This window comes from Anabrus simplex, chromosome 5 (assembly GCF_040414725.1).
Source record: "Anabrus simplex isolate iqAnaSimp1 chromosome 5, ASM4041472v1, whole genome shotgun sequence".
NCBI lineage: Eukaryota > Metazoa > Arthropoda > Insecta > Orthoptera > Tettigoniidae > Anabrus > Anabrus simplex.
This window is the reverse complement of record NC_090269.1, coordinates 328,018,102-328,036,738: the sequence shown is the minus strand read 5'-3', so window position 1 is coordinate 328,036,738 and position 18,637 is coordinate 328,018,102. Positions and strand designations below refer to the sequence as shown.

Sequence of the window (18,637 nt, the reverse complement as noted above, 5' to 3'; positions counted from 1 at the left end):
AGCGGGCTTCATTATCAACGCACGACAATGCTGATGCTCTTCTTTTCATTCACAGTAATTCCATCCCACCACATTAACAATGACCAATAAACTACTCACACTAAGTAAAAGCTATGTTCAGGATTGTTTTTATTGTTGGCAAATTGCACGTCATTTCTGTTTATATTTTATTTTGAGGTAAACGCGAATGATTTCCTATGAATATGCTTCGTGTTATTTAGATTCGTTTTCAGTTAACTTGATGTCAATTGCAAACGAATATTAGTTTATAATAAAGTTTCTATAATAAATAATAATAATATAATAAAGTTTTCAATTATAATAATAATAATAATTATTATTATTATTATAGTGCAGGAGAAATATCTACCGTTTAATTTCAAAATGTGATTAGCCTACTTTGCAATATGTTAGTAGCGTACGGAATTCGTAGAGTGAATGATCCGAATAGCAGTGTGACGTGAACATTTCGTTGTGCACAGCGCACATGTTATTGTGGAGAACTACTCAAGGTTATTCCACGGAGCCCACCCAGTGTGGTGGACTGCGGTGGGCCGTATGAGCCCAGTGCTGTGGGCCAGTACGCTGCCGCGTCAGAAAGAGAAAGGCACTGCACGGGCTGGGCTGCCGGAGCCCGTGGGTTCGAAGTGCTGCGCGGTGGGTCTGGCTGCAGGAGTCTGGGCTTCGGTCCGTCAAATCGCCGCCGCTAACGAGACAGCGGTGTAAAGAAAAGGCCTAAAGACTCGAAGTTCTCCGGAAGTGTCCGAATTGATGGGATTCACCCATGTGCTACAGTATCACGAGTTTGTTTTTGATGTGCAGGACATCTTCTGGGTTGATCTCAGAACAATTTTAGTTTATCTGAAGTTATAGTGTTTAACGTGACTGTGACCTTGTGATGTTACTTTTGTAAAATGGCTGAACCGTGTGTAAGTTGTTGGATAAACCATTCTCGCAACTGAAATATAAAGATAAATTGCTGATAATTAAAAATGGTAAGCCTACCCCATCTCTTACTCAGTTACAGTGTGAACAGGGGGAGAAAAACAAGAATCCATACAAAGGGTATTTCAACGTAAATAAGTATGAAAAGTATTTGTGGTTATGTGGCTCATGCGAACTTCACAAACTTTCTTGTTGGCCATGCTTATTGTTTCCAATTGAGATAATAATAATAATAATAATAATAATAATAATACCAGGCGAGTTGGCCGTGCGGTTAGGAGCGCGCAGCTGTGACCTCGCATCCGGGAGATAGTGGGTTCGAACCCAACTGTCGGCATCCCTGAAGATGGTTTTCCGTGGTTTCCTATTTTCACACCAGGCAAATGCTGGGGCTGTACCTTAATTAAGGCCACGGCCGCTTACTTCCCATTCCTAGCCCTTTCCTGTCCCATCGTCGCCATAAGACCTATCTGTGTCGGTGCGACGTTAAGCAACTAGCAAAATAATAATAATAATAATAATAATAATAATAATAATAATAATAATAATAATAATAATAATAATGTCCGCTTCTGGGGTGTAGTGGTTAGTGTGTTTAGCTGCCACCTCCGGAGACCCGGGTTCGTATCCCGACTCTGCAACGAAATTTGAAAAGTGGTACGAGGGCTGGAACTGGGTCCACTCAGCCTCGGGAGGTCAACTAAGTAGAGGAGGGTTCGATTCATACCTCAGCCATCCTCGAAGTGGTTTTCCGTGGTTTCCACTTCTCCAGGTAAACGCCGGGTTGGTAACTAACTTAAGGCCACGGCCGCTTCCTTTCCTCTTCCTTGTCTATCCCTTCCGATCTTCCCATCCCCCACAAGGTCCCTGTTCAGCATAGCAGGTAAGGCCGCCTAGACGAGGTACTGGTCCTCCTTCCCAGTTGTATACCCCGACCCAAAGTCTCATGTTCCAGGACACTGGCCTTGAGTGTATAGATGGGATCTCTCGCTGAGTACGAGGAAAAACCAACCCTGGAGGACAAACGGATTAAGAAATAATAATAATAATAATAATAATAATGCATAGCCTCTGAAGAGGTTTGATGGTGACCTGATGAAATGAATGGTGAAGACGTCATAAGCACCCAGTCCCTGAGTTAGGGGAATTAAGAGTACGAAAAGGCTGATTCGTTGGCTACCATCTACATTGATCAGGTGTTGAGTATTGGAAGTAGCAGAGGCTAGGGCTTGTGAACCATCCTTAACACAGCAGGCTACGCCGATGGCAATTAGCTGCAGCTGAAATCCCTTAACGCTTGACGTTCACTAAACCAACTATCGAAAATGGGTAACCTAAGTCTAGTGATAGCCCATGATAACCCTGGAGAGGAAATACGCCGCGAGAATATTTCTTCCGCTTCTCCCGCCGGAATTTTACTTCGGTAACGTTCGTATAGTATTCAGGTCTTTCGCAATCGCGTCCATACCGTACAGTGTTTGCTTCCTCTGGACTGTGTTGAAAATGGACTGCGAAAAAGTTATTCATTTATTTGAAAAGTACACTTTTCTATATGATAAATGCCATAAATTGTATAGCAATACCACTGAATTAGTAGTTGACACTTTGAATTTATCTTGAGGGCGTAACAACGGTTGAAACAAATTAAACAATTCACCATTTAAATTTCTAGATAAATTAATGCCGTCCTTTGTTCTTCCCCTTCAGCATCTTCAACCAAGAGAGTGTTCGGCTCCATGGCTAATGTGCTGGCCTTTGGTCACAGGGGTGGCGGGTTCGATTCCCGGCAGGGTCGGGAATTTTAGTCATCATCGGTTAATTTCGCTGGCACAGGGGCTGGGTGTAGGTGTCGTCTTCATCATCACTTCATCCTCATCACGACGCACAGGTCGCCTATGGACGTCAAATCAAAAGGCCTGCTCTTGGCGAGCCGAAAGTCCTCGGACACATCCCGGCACTAAGTCATGCGCTATTTCATTACCACGAGAGCTAAGAGCTAACACGTGATCCATTAGTGGCGTTCGGCTGGACCAACTGAAAGACAAGTTTTGACGATCAGCTGTACAAATGACGAGGCGCACTTCCGATAGGTATGAGCGCACACAGGAGAAATTCTTCTCAGGGGTCCCTCTCTCCGTGTCACCCTTCCGGTAAGTGTGAGCGGGCCTTACCTTACCTGAAAGATGGGCAAAGTGTGTAGAAGCCAATGGCCAATATTTTGAATAAACAAAAAATGAATTTTCCTTGAAAATTACGTATACCACAAAAACTGGCAAAAACTTATGTATACACCAGGTATATCAGAGGGGTATGTGGAGACAAAAATTGGTTCATGAGGAGCTAGTATGGATTGAGAAATACATTTCCTTGCAAGACACACGTGGGATTTCAGCACGACATATCATATCAGTTGGATTCAGGAGGCTAGCTGGATTTCATAGCCATAGACCTTTCCAGAGCATTTGACAGAGTGGAACATGGAATATTATTTTAAAAAAATGGAGGGAATAGGACTGGACACAAGGATTATACATTGGATAAGGATATTTCTAAATTCAAGGATTCAGAAAGTCAAAGTAGGAAATCACGTATCATCACAGGAAGAGAGTTTGGAAGGGAATTTCATGGGTAATATAATCGGTCCATTACTTTTCTTAATATATGCAAACTACAGGGAACAATATAACATCAAAAATAAGATTGTATGCAGATGACATAATTATTTTTGGAAAATAAATAACATACAGGATTATACAGAATTACAAAAGAACCCTGACAGTATCCAACAATGGGCCGAAGAGAACAATATGAAGGTTAATGGAGGCAAATCAACTGTCACAACATTTACAAACAGGAGCTTAAAAACTTGTATGAGTTTTGAAAGTAATTTGCACTGAAGGGTCATGTTGATGACATTGTTGGAAACGCTTGCAAATCATTACACATCATAATAAATGAAGTGGCGCATGGCTTTTAGTGCTGGGGTTGTCCGAGGACTTGTTCAGTTTGAATGAGGCTACTTACAGGATGTAACAAAGAATTAAAAAAGAAAAGTTACTTAAGCATGGTTTGTCCATTACTGGAATATGCGAACAGTGTTTGGGATCCTCACCAGGAATGTCTAATAAAAGAAATAGATGGTGTGCACAGGAAAGCAGTAAGATTTGTAATAGGGGATTTCAGGAGAAAAAGTAGTGTATCAGAAATGTTGGAGAAACATGGGTGGGGGTGGGAAGCTTTAAGTAAGCGAAGGGAGAAAACTAGACTTATAGGATTATACAGAGCCTATACAGGAGAGGAAGCACGGGGGAAATCCATGAGAGGCTCCAGTTGGAAAATAATTGTATTGGCAGACCTGACCACAAGTATAAAATTAGACAGGATTTTAGCAGAAGCGATTACGGTAAATCTTTATTCATTGGGAAGAGCATGAAGGAGTGATACAGTTTATACCAGGTAAAGTTTTGATCATTTTCCAAAATCTGTGCAGATATTCCAGAAAAGAATAAACAGCAACAGAGAAAAAAAAAAAAAAACTGTTAAAGGGCATTCAACCTGTATAGGTTATTGTACGGGGGAAAGTCAATAAGTATCTGCAATTTTGCTCTAATTGCCTTTAGGTTGGCTCTATCGTGTTGTGTGCTCACCAGCCATTAGATGGCATCGTTGTCTACGCCCGTGGTAGGATTCAGCGTTATCAGATCAGTACAGCTTGCGCTGTTGCGACCACACCACTCTCCGTTTGCACTAAGGAAGAACAGCGTTCCGTAATATGCTTTTTATGGTCTGAGGGTGTACTAGGAGTGGAAATTCACATAAGACTTTCAGCACAATACGGGGACAATGTTTTGCCACAGCGAAGTGTTTACCAGTGGATTGAACAGTTCAAAAGGGGTCGCACGAGCGCGGAGGATGAGGAAAGATACGGACGTCCATCTGCACCCGTAACTGATGCCAATATTGAACAAGTGAGTGATATGATCCTGAATAACAGACGAGTGACTGTTAATGATGTGGCAAATCATATGCACATTAGCCATGGTTTTCAGGTTGAAAGGCAACCAGATCTTCACCTGAGAAATAACCAAAATTCATAGACCAGTGAAATTTCCTTCAACCCATGGTTAAATGTTATCAGTTTGATCTACAGATTAAAAAGCATTTGATCAGTTAATCAAATTTTAAAATGGAATGGTAAAAATGAAATGGCGTATGGCTTTTAGTGTCCGAGGACATGTTCGGCTTGCCAGGTGCATGTCTTTTGATTTGACGCCCGCAGGCGACCCGCATGTTGTGATGAGGATGAAATGATGATGAAGACGACACATACACCCAGCCCCCGTGTCAGTAGAATTAAACTATGATGGTTAAAATTCCCGACCCTGCCGGGATTCGAACCCGGGACCCCTGTGACCAAAGGCCAGCACTGTAACCATTTAGCCATGGAGCCGGACAACGGAATGGTTAATCGGTTTGATTAATCGATTAAATCCACAGCACTAATAACTTGAGATTTTGCTGGAATACTAGACTGTAACAACAAGAGTAATAACGGAAAATAAAAAGAAAGGTACGGGGTTTTATACCACAGATCTTTAACTGTATTTTCTTTCTTTCCCACTCTCTCTCTCATGTGAAAATACAAACAAGAATAAGACTAGAAAAAAGAATTCAGTAACTTGACATTTTATTTTCATTGAGGCTTTCTTTTCCCAGATTTATCAAAAGTTTGTTTACAGCTGTATTCACTATTGATATATTTCAAATAAGGTCACAAACTTAAATAATACAATCACATCTCAAAATGAAAAACTGTTTGATTAATATGAAACACTATTGAAATGATTTGCTTGCCAAAACAAATAAATCAAAGTTGTCAAGCAACATTTGTGGATTTCCACATACAATGGAAAAACAAAAACAAAAAAACAAAAAAAAAAGGGGGGGAGGGCCTCTTTACAGCTTTTTTAAAAATTTTACTTTTTGCTAGTCGAGGTTTAAGGATGTAATATACATTTACAAAGGCATCAGTACTTGATACTGATATATTATTGAGCTTTTATGGTACAAAACAACATAGAAAATGCATAAAGGAACATAATACAGCTATTTTGAAATAATAAAAATAATAATACACATGGCATACTTGATTGTGTAAAGTGCAATTTCATTAACAACTGCTTACTCATTCATTAATAATTGTTTGATTAACAGTTCTTTTGAAATTTCTTCTACAATTCAAATACTTTAGTTCATACTACTTGAAAGCAGCAAGTACAAAACAAGGAAGGTTAAGAACAAAATTGCAGGAAATTGATACAAAATGGAAACTCCTGGCTCAAAAAACATTTTTTTTCCTCATTTTCAGAACAACAATGTTCTTTAAAATGCATAGCTTGATCAATCCTGTGTCATATTGCTGATATCTTATTACAATTGTCTTACTATATTTTATTCAGAATACCAAGAAAGCAATAAATTTACCAAACATTTTAAAAATTAAAACACATATTTTCACAAAACTCCTTTCTAGGCCAATTCCTTTTACTTTGCCATCTGCATTAGGAGGGAGCAAAATAACAACCAGTATAGTGAAATATCACTTATTTCAAGTCACCACATAAAGTATGATTTAAGATTGCTAACAAGTAGCAGTATTTACAAAGGAGGGCACAGTTCAACAGTGGAACAAAATGATCCACTCTAATTCAATTCATTATCATATCATATTTATATATTTACAGGCACGCACATATACAAAGGCATAGGGAACTTGACATTCAAAAAGAAATAATTAAGTAATGTATTTCAGTAAAAGTATTTGTATTTAAGACGGGTTGAATACATTCAACAGAACGAATTCTTCTATCGGTCATCGGTCTTCAACCAGTGCTGGTTAAATCCTGCTTATTGAGGTATATATAACAACATTAACTGGGGCAGTACTCTTGCAGTTCGTTGATAACATGTGCTCTCACACAAAAATTAACGTATTATTTTGTGATTTAAGTTTCTCTAAAAAAAAATATTTTTTTTTACATGTCTCCATACATCCATTTGAAACAAACTGCTTACCACAAGCTTCTAAAGGGGAGAATTTTCTGTCCATAAACTTGCACCACCAAAAATAATAATAAAAAAAAAATAACCAAACCAACACAGTATTATTTAAAACACCAACCGGTCTGATAGGGGAGTGGGGGTTGGCTGGGTAGGAAGTGTGTTCCAAACCGTCACCGTAGTTAGCCCGTGCACATAGTTCCACCGCCGGCGGGCCAGGGCGAATCCCCCCCCCAACCCCCCGGCGTCCACCACACAGACAGACAAACAGACACAAGCATCACCATTGTCCTCACAACACATATGAGCACCTCGTTTTATTTGGTCATGGATTATTATTATTATTATTATTATTATTTGTTGCCTTTATTATCAGCCTAGTATTTATATTATTGTTGATTCCCTGCTGTGGGGGCCTTCCCTTTGCTCTGAGAATTATGAGAGTCCGCCAACTTCGTCACCATCTGCAAGAAGCACAAACCAAAAAAAAAAAAAAAAAAAAAAAAAAGGAACAAAAAAATAAGTTATGAACTTGCCAGCTAGCCAAAACATAGATACAATAGAATTACCATCTCTCCAGAACACTACACTGACAGCAAGGCCTTTCCACTATATTCAAGAATAAAATAATGCATGGTTAGGTAATTTGGATTCTCCAAGTTATCTCACTAAAAAAAAAAAAAAGTCTGAGGATAACAGACCGTAAAGAGAAAACAGTCCCCGAAAAGTAGAATCCATTTCAAAATAACTGCATGAACTACCAAGGCTATTTTTTTTCCGTGCCAATCTTAACTATCAAATATGAAAAACTTTTGAGAATCAACAGTTGCAGGTGTCTGCAACGATCTGGCAGGTGTAAACTTTACAGGAATACTGTTCAAAAAACCTCTCAAGTTCTGGAAATTTGGTAATCCTCTTTGAAATAGAATAATATAGCACATTTTATACCACCAAGCCTGATGATGGGACCATGAACAACTGTATAAAGCAATTATCTCCACCAAAGGAAGAATAGCAGGCAAGTGAACACTCAAACATGTCAGTGAAGTTCCCAACATCAAGGAAATCAACATTGTTATCAGAAAAGGCAATAAAACATGCATGGATGCATACATGCATAAAGCATCTACAAATGTTGTGTAAACAGCATTTTTAATACTAGAGGGTGGTTTATTGTTATCTGATATAACGGTTTTCCTAGTCTAAAGGTTAGTGTACACGTAGTATACTGATGTTCGGGAATCCACAAGCCTGATCCCCAACTCTGCCACTTGAGGGTCTGTAATGGATAATTACTATTTAAAGGGAAATTGATAGGCTATCTGATTCAAACAGATGGTGATCCAAGTCTTGTAATCCAGCATTAATTGTAGTATGACCTGCTATACTGACAACACATGACTCCCATTCTTGTCCTCAAGAAGGTAAGGAAACCAAAGATTCACAAGAACTGTAATGCTAGAGGTGGAATTCTTGTAATGGCAATTCAAATAGAAGTGTCTATGCAGCCCCACTGCAACTTCATGAGATTATGTATTTTAAAAAATAAAAACAGACAATTCATCAAAAGGTACGGTGAATTAGGAAGTATATGGGCCACACAGCAGCAGCAGCAACAACAACAGAGAATTGATAGGATAGTTTGATAAACAATAATGAATCCAGATTTATTAAGGACTCATGTACTCCAACATAGTCATCTCTACGAACAATTAAGTAATATAAACATAATAAGAATGTGAAATTATGATTGTAATATAATAGGAAACATTTTCATAGTCTACTGAGTTCCAGAGATGAACTTTTAGCACCTTACAAGAAATGCAGTGTATACAATGATAAAAATACCTGAAATGTCTTTTAGTCAAACCTTCTTCAGTCTTGAGTCATGTTCATAAATCATATTAAGAAAAATATTAGAAAGTAAATTCATGAAACAAGAATTTGCCCAAACCAAAAATGAAAAGCATCACTATTAAAAGTCTGAAACTGAAACAAAGGATAAGCACTTCTTGCCAATGATTTCCTTTTTAAAAAGAACCTCAAACAATGAAAAGAACGTAAATGAAGGCGAAGGAAAAAAAAAAAAGTTCAAAGTATGAAGCTTTCAACTGAAGTTTTAGTAGCATTTCAGAATAATAATGTTATTGATTTTATGCACCATTAACTACTTTTACATTCGGGACATAGTGGGTTCGAACCCCACTGTCGGCAGCCCTGAAATTGGTTTTCCGTGGTTTCCGATTTTCACACAAGTCAAATGCTGGGGCTGTACCTTAATTAAGGCCATGGCCGCTTCCTAACCACTCCTAGCCCTTTCCTGTCCCATCGCAGCCATAAGACCTATCTGTGTCGGTGTGGCGTAAAGCAACTAGGAAAAAAAAAAAAAACATAGTACTTTAACGGTTTTTTTCGGATATGCTAAGGTGCAGGAATTTAATCCCGCAGAAGTTCTTCTTTAACGTGCCAGTAAATCTACCAACACGAGGCTGACATATCTGAACACTTTCAAATATCACCAGACTGAGCCAGGATCGTACCTACGAAGTTGGGCTCAGGAAGCTAACGCTCTACTGTCTGAGCTAGTCAGCCTGGCTATTTCAAATTTAACCACTAAGTTATATTCACAATTAATCACAGTATTTAATTCAAAGGCAAAACCTTCAGACATGCACTTCAAACCATCTGTAAAACTAACGCAGTAGATAAAACAAAATTAAAGTCATCTTTCTTCTTTTTCTATCGCTTTTCCCACACATGTGGTGTCGTGCGTGCGAACTGTGTCGCACATGTGGATTTGGTCTTGTTTTACGGCCGGATGTCCTTCCTGACGTCAACCTAATATGGAAGAATGTATTCACTATTGCGTATTTCTGTGGTGGTTGGTAGTGTAGTGTGTTGTCCGAATATGAAGAGGAAAGTGCTGGGACAAACACAAACACCCAGTCCCCGGGCCAGAAGAATTAATCAAAGGCGATTAAAATCCCTGACCCGGCCGGGAATCTAACCCGGAACCCTCTGAACCGAAGGCCTCAACGCTGACCATTCAGCCGAGTCGGGCAAAACAAAATTAAACATTATTACATTTAAATTTAGGACTGTTTTAATGTTGGAAGACTAGAGTCTACATGTTCTCCTAGCACAGTTGAAGGCATAATCAAAGTTTTAATTTCCAGCCCACACAGTGAAATAAAATCATCATTTAAGTTTAATAATAATAATAATAATATTGGTTTTACATCGCACAAACTACTACAATGGTTTTTGGAGATGCCGAGGTACCAGAATTCTGTCCTGCAGGAGTTCTTTTACGTGCTGACAAATCTACCGACACATACGTCCGGACTGAGCCAGAATCAAACCTGTCAACTTGGTGTCAAAAAGCCAGCACCTTAATCATCTGAGCCAATCAGCCCGGTTCATTCAAGTTTATATAAGCACAAAAAAACATGAGTGCATGTAAGAAACAGGAGTGGCATTATTGTATGCATCTTGGTGGGTGTGCTAAGTACCAACTGATGAGTCCAACTTAGCACACGGGGGCGAAACGCAGGCAACGAAGAATGAGTTAGCTAGAAAATGTATAATGTCCAATAACGGACCATTATATTCGTATTATAAATTTACTCATTCAGGACAAATATTTCATGTTCCCTATGGGAATCAACATCTATATCATCTGATGGCCAGGCAGGCATAAATTTTTGGAAATGAGACAAAGTCTTTCATAGTGCATTGCACTGCTGGTGGCTTTAAGTAGCCTATGCAGTGGCCTCCACGGTATGCACTAGCCATGCGTCTTGGTGGGTGTGCTAAGTACCTACTGACGAGCCCAACTTAGCACACGGGGGTGAAACGCAGGCAACCAAGAATGGGTTAGCTGGAAAATTTATAATGTCCAATAATGGACCATTATATTGGTATTATAAATTTACTCATTCAGGACAAATATTTCATGTTCCCTATAGGAATCAATATCTATATCACATACCACTTAGTCGAGCAGCTCATTTTCTTTCTCCCAAGTCTTCCCAGCCCAAACTTAACACTCTTTGCATTGTAAATGGCTGCCATGCTGCATGAATCAGCTGCAAAAAACTTAGGCATGGAGATTAAATTTCGTTTTGATGGAGGCCTTTTCAATCTGGCAACACTTTGCTCACAAAGACGTACTCTGATTACCCAGGTGACAGAACTGCAGTATGCTGATGACACCGCATCTCCTGCTCATAACACCTGCAGACTTGAAGAACGCTACCATCATCACTATCTTCAAGAAAGGCGATCACAGTGTATGTGGGAACTATCATAGCATATCACTGCTGTCAACTGCAGGTAAAATTCTCGCAAGAATTCTATTAAACCGGTTCCAAGTTATCTCAAAGAGGATTTTACCTGAGTCTCAATGTGGTTTTTGAACCTCCACAGGCACAACAGATATGTTCTGTGCTAGACAACTCCAGGAAAAATGCAGGGATCAACAGCAGCCTCTGCATTTAGTTTTCTATGATCTGGAAAAAGCCTTTGATTCAGTACCAAGATCTGCTATGTGGAAAGTATCGAGACATTTTTGGATGTCCTGAACGTTATGTGGAACTGGTTCAAAATCTTCTTGATGGCATGTCTGGACATGTTCTTCATGGTAACTCAGTATCAGATTCGTTCCCAATCATTCATGGATTGAAACAAGGCTGTGTGCTTGCTCCTACACTCTTTGCACTGTGCATGACTGCCATGCTGCATGAATCAGCTGCAAACAACTTAGGCATGGAGATTAAATTTCGTTTTGATGGATGCCTTTTCAATCTGGCAAGACTTTGCTCACAAAGACGTACTCTGATTACCCGGGTGACAGAACTGCAGTATGCTGATGACACCGCATCTCCTGCTATAACACCTGCAGACTTGAAGAACGCTACCATCATCACTATCTTCAAGAAAGGCGATCACAGTGTATGTGGGAACTATCATAGTATATCACTTTTGTCAATTGCAGGTAAAATTCTTGCAAGAATTCTATTAAACCGGTTCCAAGTTATCTCAAAGAGGATTTTACCTGAGTCTCAATGTGGTTTTTGAACCTCCACAGGCACAACAGATATGTTCTGTGCTAGACAACTCCAGGAAAAATGCAGGGATCAACAGCAGCCTCTGCATTTAGTTTTCTATGATCTGGAAAAAGCCTTTGATTCAGTACCAAGATCTGCTATGTGGAAAGTATCGAGACATTTTTGGATGTCCTGAACGTTATGTGGAACTGGTTCAAAATCTTCTTGATGGCATGTCTGGACATGTTCTTCATGGTAACTCAGTATCAGATTTGTTCGCAATCACTCATGGATTGAAACAAGGCTGTGTGCTTGCTCCTACACTCTTTGCACTGTGCATGGCTGCCATGCTGCATGAATCAGCTGCAAACAACTTAGGCATGGAGATTAAATTTCGTTTTGATGGATGCCTTTTCAATCTGGCAAGACTTTGCTCACAAAGACGTACTCTGGTTACCCGGGTGACAGAACTGCAGTATGCTGATGACACCGCATCTCCTGCTATAACACCTGCAGAACTACAACAGTCAGTCAACTGTTTTAAAACTGCATATGATTCTTTTTTTTTTTTTTTTTTTTTTTGCTGGCAAGACAAAAGCAAAGGTACTTGCACAACCTGCCCCAGGATGAACTCTTCCTGAGTTCAGTATCTCCATTTTAGACACAACACTGGAGCAGGTTGATCACTTTTCATATCTTGGAAGCATCCTGTCTAAACGGTGTACCTGCGAACAAGATGTTGATAAAAGAATTGGGGCTGCTCATGCAGCATTCGGGCGGTTAATGCACAGAGTCTTCATGAATAACAACCTTAAACTGCATACTATACCCATGGTGTACAAAGCTGTTGTCATTTCCATGCTACTGTAAGGCTATGAAACTTGGACACTCTATCGCTGTGATATAAGAAAACTTGAGCGCTTCCGCCAATAAAAAATGAGATACATCTTGAATATCAAGTGGGAGGACTATGTGACCAACACTGCGGTTCTTGACGAAACGCAGCTAAATAGCATTGAGGCAACAATCATTGCTCATCAACTGAGATGGTTAGGCCATGTTCACCGCATAAGTGATAACAGGCTTCCCCGCCAAATTCTTTATGGCAAACTTTGCTCCGGCAGTAGACCTCATGGAGCCCCTCATAAGCGTTTTAAGAACCAGCTGAAACACATCATGAAGACAACTGGTATAAGTATACAGACATGGGAAGAATGTGCTGTGGACCTTTCACTGTGGCGGAACACTACATCTACCGCTGTCAACTTGTTTGAAAGAGAATGCCGTAGACATCAAGAGGCCAAGGGACAAGCAAGAAAACTCCATCAATTACAACCCCACTGTCCTGTATCCATTCAGTGTGATTTGGGTAGGCATATGTTTTATGCCAAGATTGGTCTGTTTAGTCATCACAAACACATCCATAAACTGAGTTGAACTGCTCACTTTATGCACGAAGAAGTTATATTAAAAAATTTATTTATAAACAAAAATAAGGAGCAACAAGGAAATCAAGGAGATAGAAGGTGCAACCATATGATACGAGATAAAAAACAAACTACATAGATTGATACAACAGACACTCATGAGCTAAATTATGAAACTCATATTGACATGCAAACAAGTACATTCGGATCGAGTTACAGACGACATACCACGAGAAATAAAGAGAATTATACAGTCTAGTAAAGAAGCACAGATAAATTAAGATACATGAGTTAATTTTGAAGAGTTTTCTTCAATAGAATAGAAACAATGGTTAGAAACAAATTTGAATAATTCTTTCTCAAATTTTGAACATGGTTTTATACGCTTAATGAAGTCTGGCAATTTATTAAAGGAATGCACTCCTGCATAACTCAAACTCGATTCATAAAGCTTAGTTTTGTGTGGTTCTATGTGCAGACTGTATCTATTTCTAGTATTATACCTACATACATCTGAGTTTATGGTGAAACTGATTACATTCTCTTTCATATATACAAGTGTTTGGAAGATACGAAGGCTAGGCAATGGTAAAATAGAATGAAGTTTAAAATATTTCTTGCAGCTTGTCCTCCTGCCGACACTGGCCATTCCTCTAACTATTTTCTTTTGTAACTTAAAGATGACTTCTCTATATCATGAATTCCCTCAGTAAATGATTCCATACGTTAGTATGGGATGGACATATGCAAAATACATTATTTGACAAGCCTCTAAATTAAAACTATTTTTCAAAGATATTATCATGAAATATATTCTAGTAAGTTTTTTCCCCTATAAACTCTTGTATGTTTTTCCCCGTCCGTCCATTCAGTCAAGAAACTTTGTTGATGATGAGTACTCAACTATGGTCTCTCCAAATGATATTGGAAAACATTTCTTTATTTAGATTAATCTTATAATGACATCTAATCACAAAAGTTTTCTCTTTACTTAAGATTAATTTATTATCTTCAAGCCACCTCAGGATATTACTCATACTTTGCCTGCCTTTAATCCTAATCCTTCAGAACTTTCATCAGCTACAAAAACAGTAATATTATCTGCAAACAAAGCTAATTGCACTCCTTGCATATTATCGACAATTTGGACTATAGGACTGATAAATACTAAAAATAATAATGGTCCTAAAACTGACCCTTGTGGAACACCGCGATCTATGTTTCTGGCACAGGAACACAGATTCCTAATTTCATTTTTGTTCAAATCAGTACCAGTACAGGATATTTCAACAACCTGTTTTCTATCGCCTAAGAATGATGTGAACCAGTTATAGGCCATACATGTATAACTTTTCTAAAAGAAAGCTGTGGTCAATTATATCAAAAGCTTTTGTTAAGTCTAAGAAAATACCTAAACATGCACCCTTCCCATCTAGTGTGTCATATATCCATTACATAAAGTTAATATATTATGCTTCTCTAAGAATGATAGTAGTTTATCGTATATAATTCTTTCCAGTATTTTGGAGAATACAGATGGGAGGCAGACAGGTCTATAGTTACCAGCATCTTATTTACTGCCCTTCTTATGTATTGGAACAACTTTAGTTACCTTGAATTTGTCTGGAAATTTACCAGTGGTTAGTGACAAATTCATCAAATAACAGAGAGGCTTGATTATGTATTGGTAACAGCAACATAATGTTGTTTCCAATTAAGTGTGCACAAATCCATTTCTAATGCCATTCCCTTATGAACCATTATATGTTTACACAGTGGGGGCATAGTTTTACTACACAAACTAATTCTGTAACTAACAGATCCCTACAGCACAAGCTGTCCAAGTCCATTATATATATATATAAAAGGCAATGACCTGACCGAGTGTCAATCGACACGCATGAAAAATTACTGGATATAAAGAGAGGAAATTTTGGGGATATATTTCTTCAACAGTGTAGGTACCCACTAAGGAAGGGTTTCAAAAAATTCCACCTATAAGGGGATGAAATGGGGATAAAACCCTGAAAAGCCAAAATATTCATCACTCCAAAGCTATTCATCGGACAAAGTTGAAATTTCACTCGGGGATTGTTCCTTTATGTACTAGATGTTTAATAAGACAAGTTTAGAAAATTTTCAGCCCTTAAGGGTTACACTACATCTACCGCTGTCAACTTGTTTGAAAGAGAATGCCGTAGACATCAAGAGGCCAAGCGACAAGCAAGAAAACTCCATCAATTACAACCCCATTGTCCTGCATCCATTCAGTGTGATTTGGGTAGGCATATGTTTTATGCCAAGATTGGTCTGTTTAGTCATCACAAACACATCCATAAACTGAGTTGAACTGCTCACTTTATGCACGAAGAAGTTATATTAAAAAATTTATTTATAAACAAAAATAAGGAGCAACAAGGAAATCAAGGAGATAGAAGGTGCAACCATATGATACGAGATAAAAAACAAACTACATAGATTGATACAACAGACACTCATGAGCTAAATTATGAAACTCATATTGACATGCAAACAAGTACATTCGGATCGAGTTACAGACGACATATCACGAGAAATAAAGAGAATTATACAGTCTAGTAAAGAAGCACAGATAAATTAAGATACATGAGTTAATTTTGAAGAGTTTTCTTCAATAGAATAGAAACAATGGTTAGAAACAAATTTGAATAATTCTTTCTCAAATTTTGAACATGGTTTTATACGCTTAATGAAGTCTGGCAATTTATTAAAGGAATGCACTCCTGCATAACTCAAACTCGATTCATAAAGCTTAGTTTTGTGTGGTTCTATGTGCAGACTGTATCTATTTCTAGTATTATACCTACATACATCTGAGTTTATGGTGAAACTGATTACATTCTCTTTCATATATACAAGTGTTTGGAAGATACGAAGGCTAGGCAATGGTAAAATAGAATGAAGTTTAAAATATTTCTTGCAGCTTGTCCTCCTGCCGACACTGGCCATTCCTCTAACTATTTTCTTTTGTAACTTAAAGATGACTTCTCTATATCATGAATTCCCTCAGTAAATGATTCCATACGTTAGTATGGGATGGACATATGCAAAATACATTATTTGACAAGCCTCTAAATTAAAACTATTTTTCAAAGATATTATCATGAAATATATTCTAGTAAGTTTTTTCCCCTATAAACTCTTGTATGTTTTTCCCCGTCCGTCCATTCAGTCAAGAAACTTTGTTGATGATGAGTACTCAACTATGGTCTCTCCAAATGATATTGGAAAACATTTCTTTATTTAGATTAATCTTATAATGACATCTAATCACAAAAGTTTTCTCTTTACTTAAGATTAATTTATTATCTTCAAGCCACCTCAGGATATTACTCACTACTTTGCCTGCCTTTAATCCTAATCCTTCAGAACTTTCATCAGCTACAAAAACAGTAATATTATCTGCAAACAAAGCTAATTGCACTCCTTGCATATTATCGACAATTTGGACTATAGGACTGATAAATACTAAAAATAATAATGGTCCTAAAACTGACCCTTGTGGAACACCGCGATCTATGTTTCTGGCACAGGAACACAGATTCCTAATTTCATTTTTGTTCAAATCAGTACCAGTACAGGATATTTCAACAACCTGTTTTCTATCGCCTAAGAATGATGTGAACCAGTTATAGGCTATACATGTATAACTTTTCTAAAAGAAAGCTGTGGTCAATTATATCAAAAGCTTTTGTTAAGTCTAAGAAAATACCTAAACATGCACCCTTCCCATCTAGTGTGTCATATATCCATTACATAAAGTTAATATATTATGCTTCTCTAAGAATGATAGTAGTTTATCGTATATAATTCTTTCCAGTATTTTGGAGAATACAGATGGGAGGCAGACAGGTCTATAGTTACCAGCATCTTATTTACTGCCCTTCTTATGTATTGGAACAACTTTAGTTACCTTGAATTTGTCTGGAAATTTACCAGTGGTTAGTGACAAATTCATCAAATAACAGAGAGGCTTGATTATGTATTGGTAACAGCAACATAATGTTGTTTCCAATTAAGTGTGCACAAATCCATTTCAAATGCCATTCCCTTATGAACCATTATATGTTTACACAGTGGGGGCATAGTTTTACTACACAAACTAATTCTGTAACTAACAGATCCCTACAGCACAAGCTGTCCAAGTCCATTATATATATATATAAAAGGCAATGACCTGACCGACTGTCAATCGACACGCATGAAAAATTACTGGATATAAAGAGAGGAAATTTTGGGGATATATTTCTTCAACAGTGTAGGTACCCACTAAGGAAGGGTTTCAAAAAATTCCACCTATAAGGGGATGAAATGGGAATAAAACCCTGAAAAGCCAAAATATTCATCACGGACAAAGTTGAAATTTCACTCGGGGATTGTTCCTTTATGTACTAGATGTTTAATAAGACAAGTTTAGAAAATTTTCAGCCCTTAAGGGTTAAATAGGGGTTAGTACCAAAAAAGAAAAATATTACTTTCTCTGAAACCGTTTGACACACAAGGTTCAAATTTCACATGATGGTTCCTCCTGTATGTCTTGCAATTAGGAAGTAGTCTTTAAGCAATACACTCCTAAGGAGTTTTGTTGGTCTGAAAACATAAAATTCATATCTCTGAAACTGTTTGACATATGAGATTGAAATTTCACATAATGATTACTCCTATTTGTTATAGATTTTAAACAAGAAGTGGTCTTAAAATAATATACCCCTATGGGGTTCACCTGGGGGGGGGGGGGGGGGTTTAAGGTCTGATTACAAAAATATTTATTTCTCTTAAACCGTTTGGCATGCGAGGTTGAAATTTCACATGATAGTTATTCCTATACATCTTAGATTTAAAATAAAAAGTGATCTCAAAAATACACCCCTAAGGGTTTTGACTAAGGGGGTGAGGCCTGATTACAAAAATAACCATTTCTCCAAAACAGTTCGACAGAGAAGGTTGAAATTTCACATGATGGCTACCCCTCAACATGTTAGATTTTAAATTACTGTAGAATCTGCCTTAAAACAATACACCCTTAAGGGGTTTTGTCTGGAGTTGAGGCCAGAGGACAAAAATATTTATTTTCTTGAAACTGTTTGACATACGAGGTTGAAATTTCGCATGATGGTT

The 18,637-nt window shown here is 38.0% G+C and overlaps 1 protein-coding gene across 3 annotated transcripts in view; it reads right to left on the bottom strand.

Moving 5' to 3' along the window:
• Positions 1 to 5,462: 5,462 nt before the first annotated feature.
• The window catches only part of CycT (Cyclin T), a 376,049-nt gene continuing 362,874 nt past the window's right edge, over positions 5,463 to 18,637 (bottom strand). The window contains exon 10 of one of the 3 annotated variants that reach the window (XM_067147571.2): positions 5,463 to 7,469. In XM_067147571.2, coding sequence (XP_067003672.2) covers positions 7,395 to 7,469 — 75 coding nt within the window. In that variant the 3' untranslated portion in view covers positions 5,463 to 7,394. The remainder of the gene's footprint in view (positions 7,470 to 18,637) is intronic. The other 2 variants (XM_067147574.2, XM_068227646.1) reach the window with 2 other exon arrangements.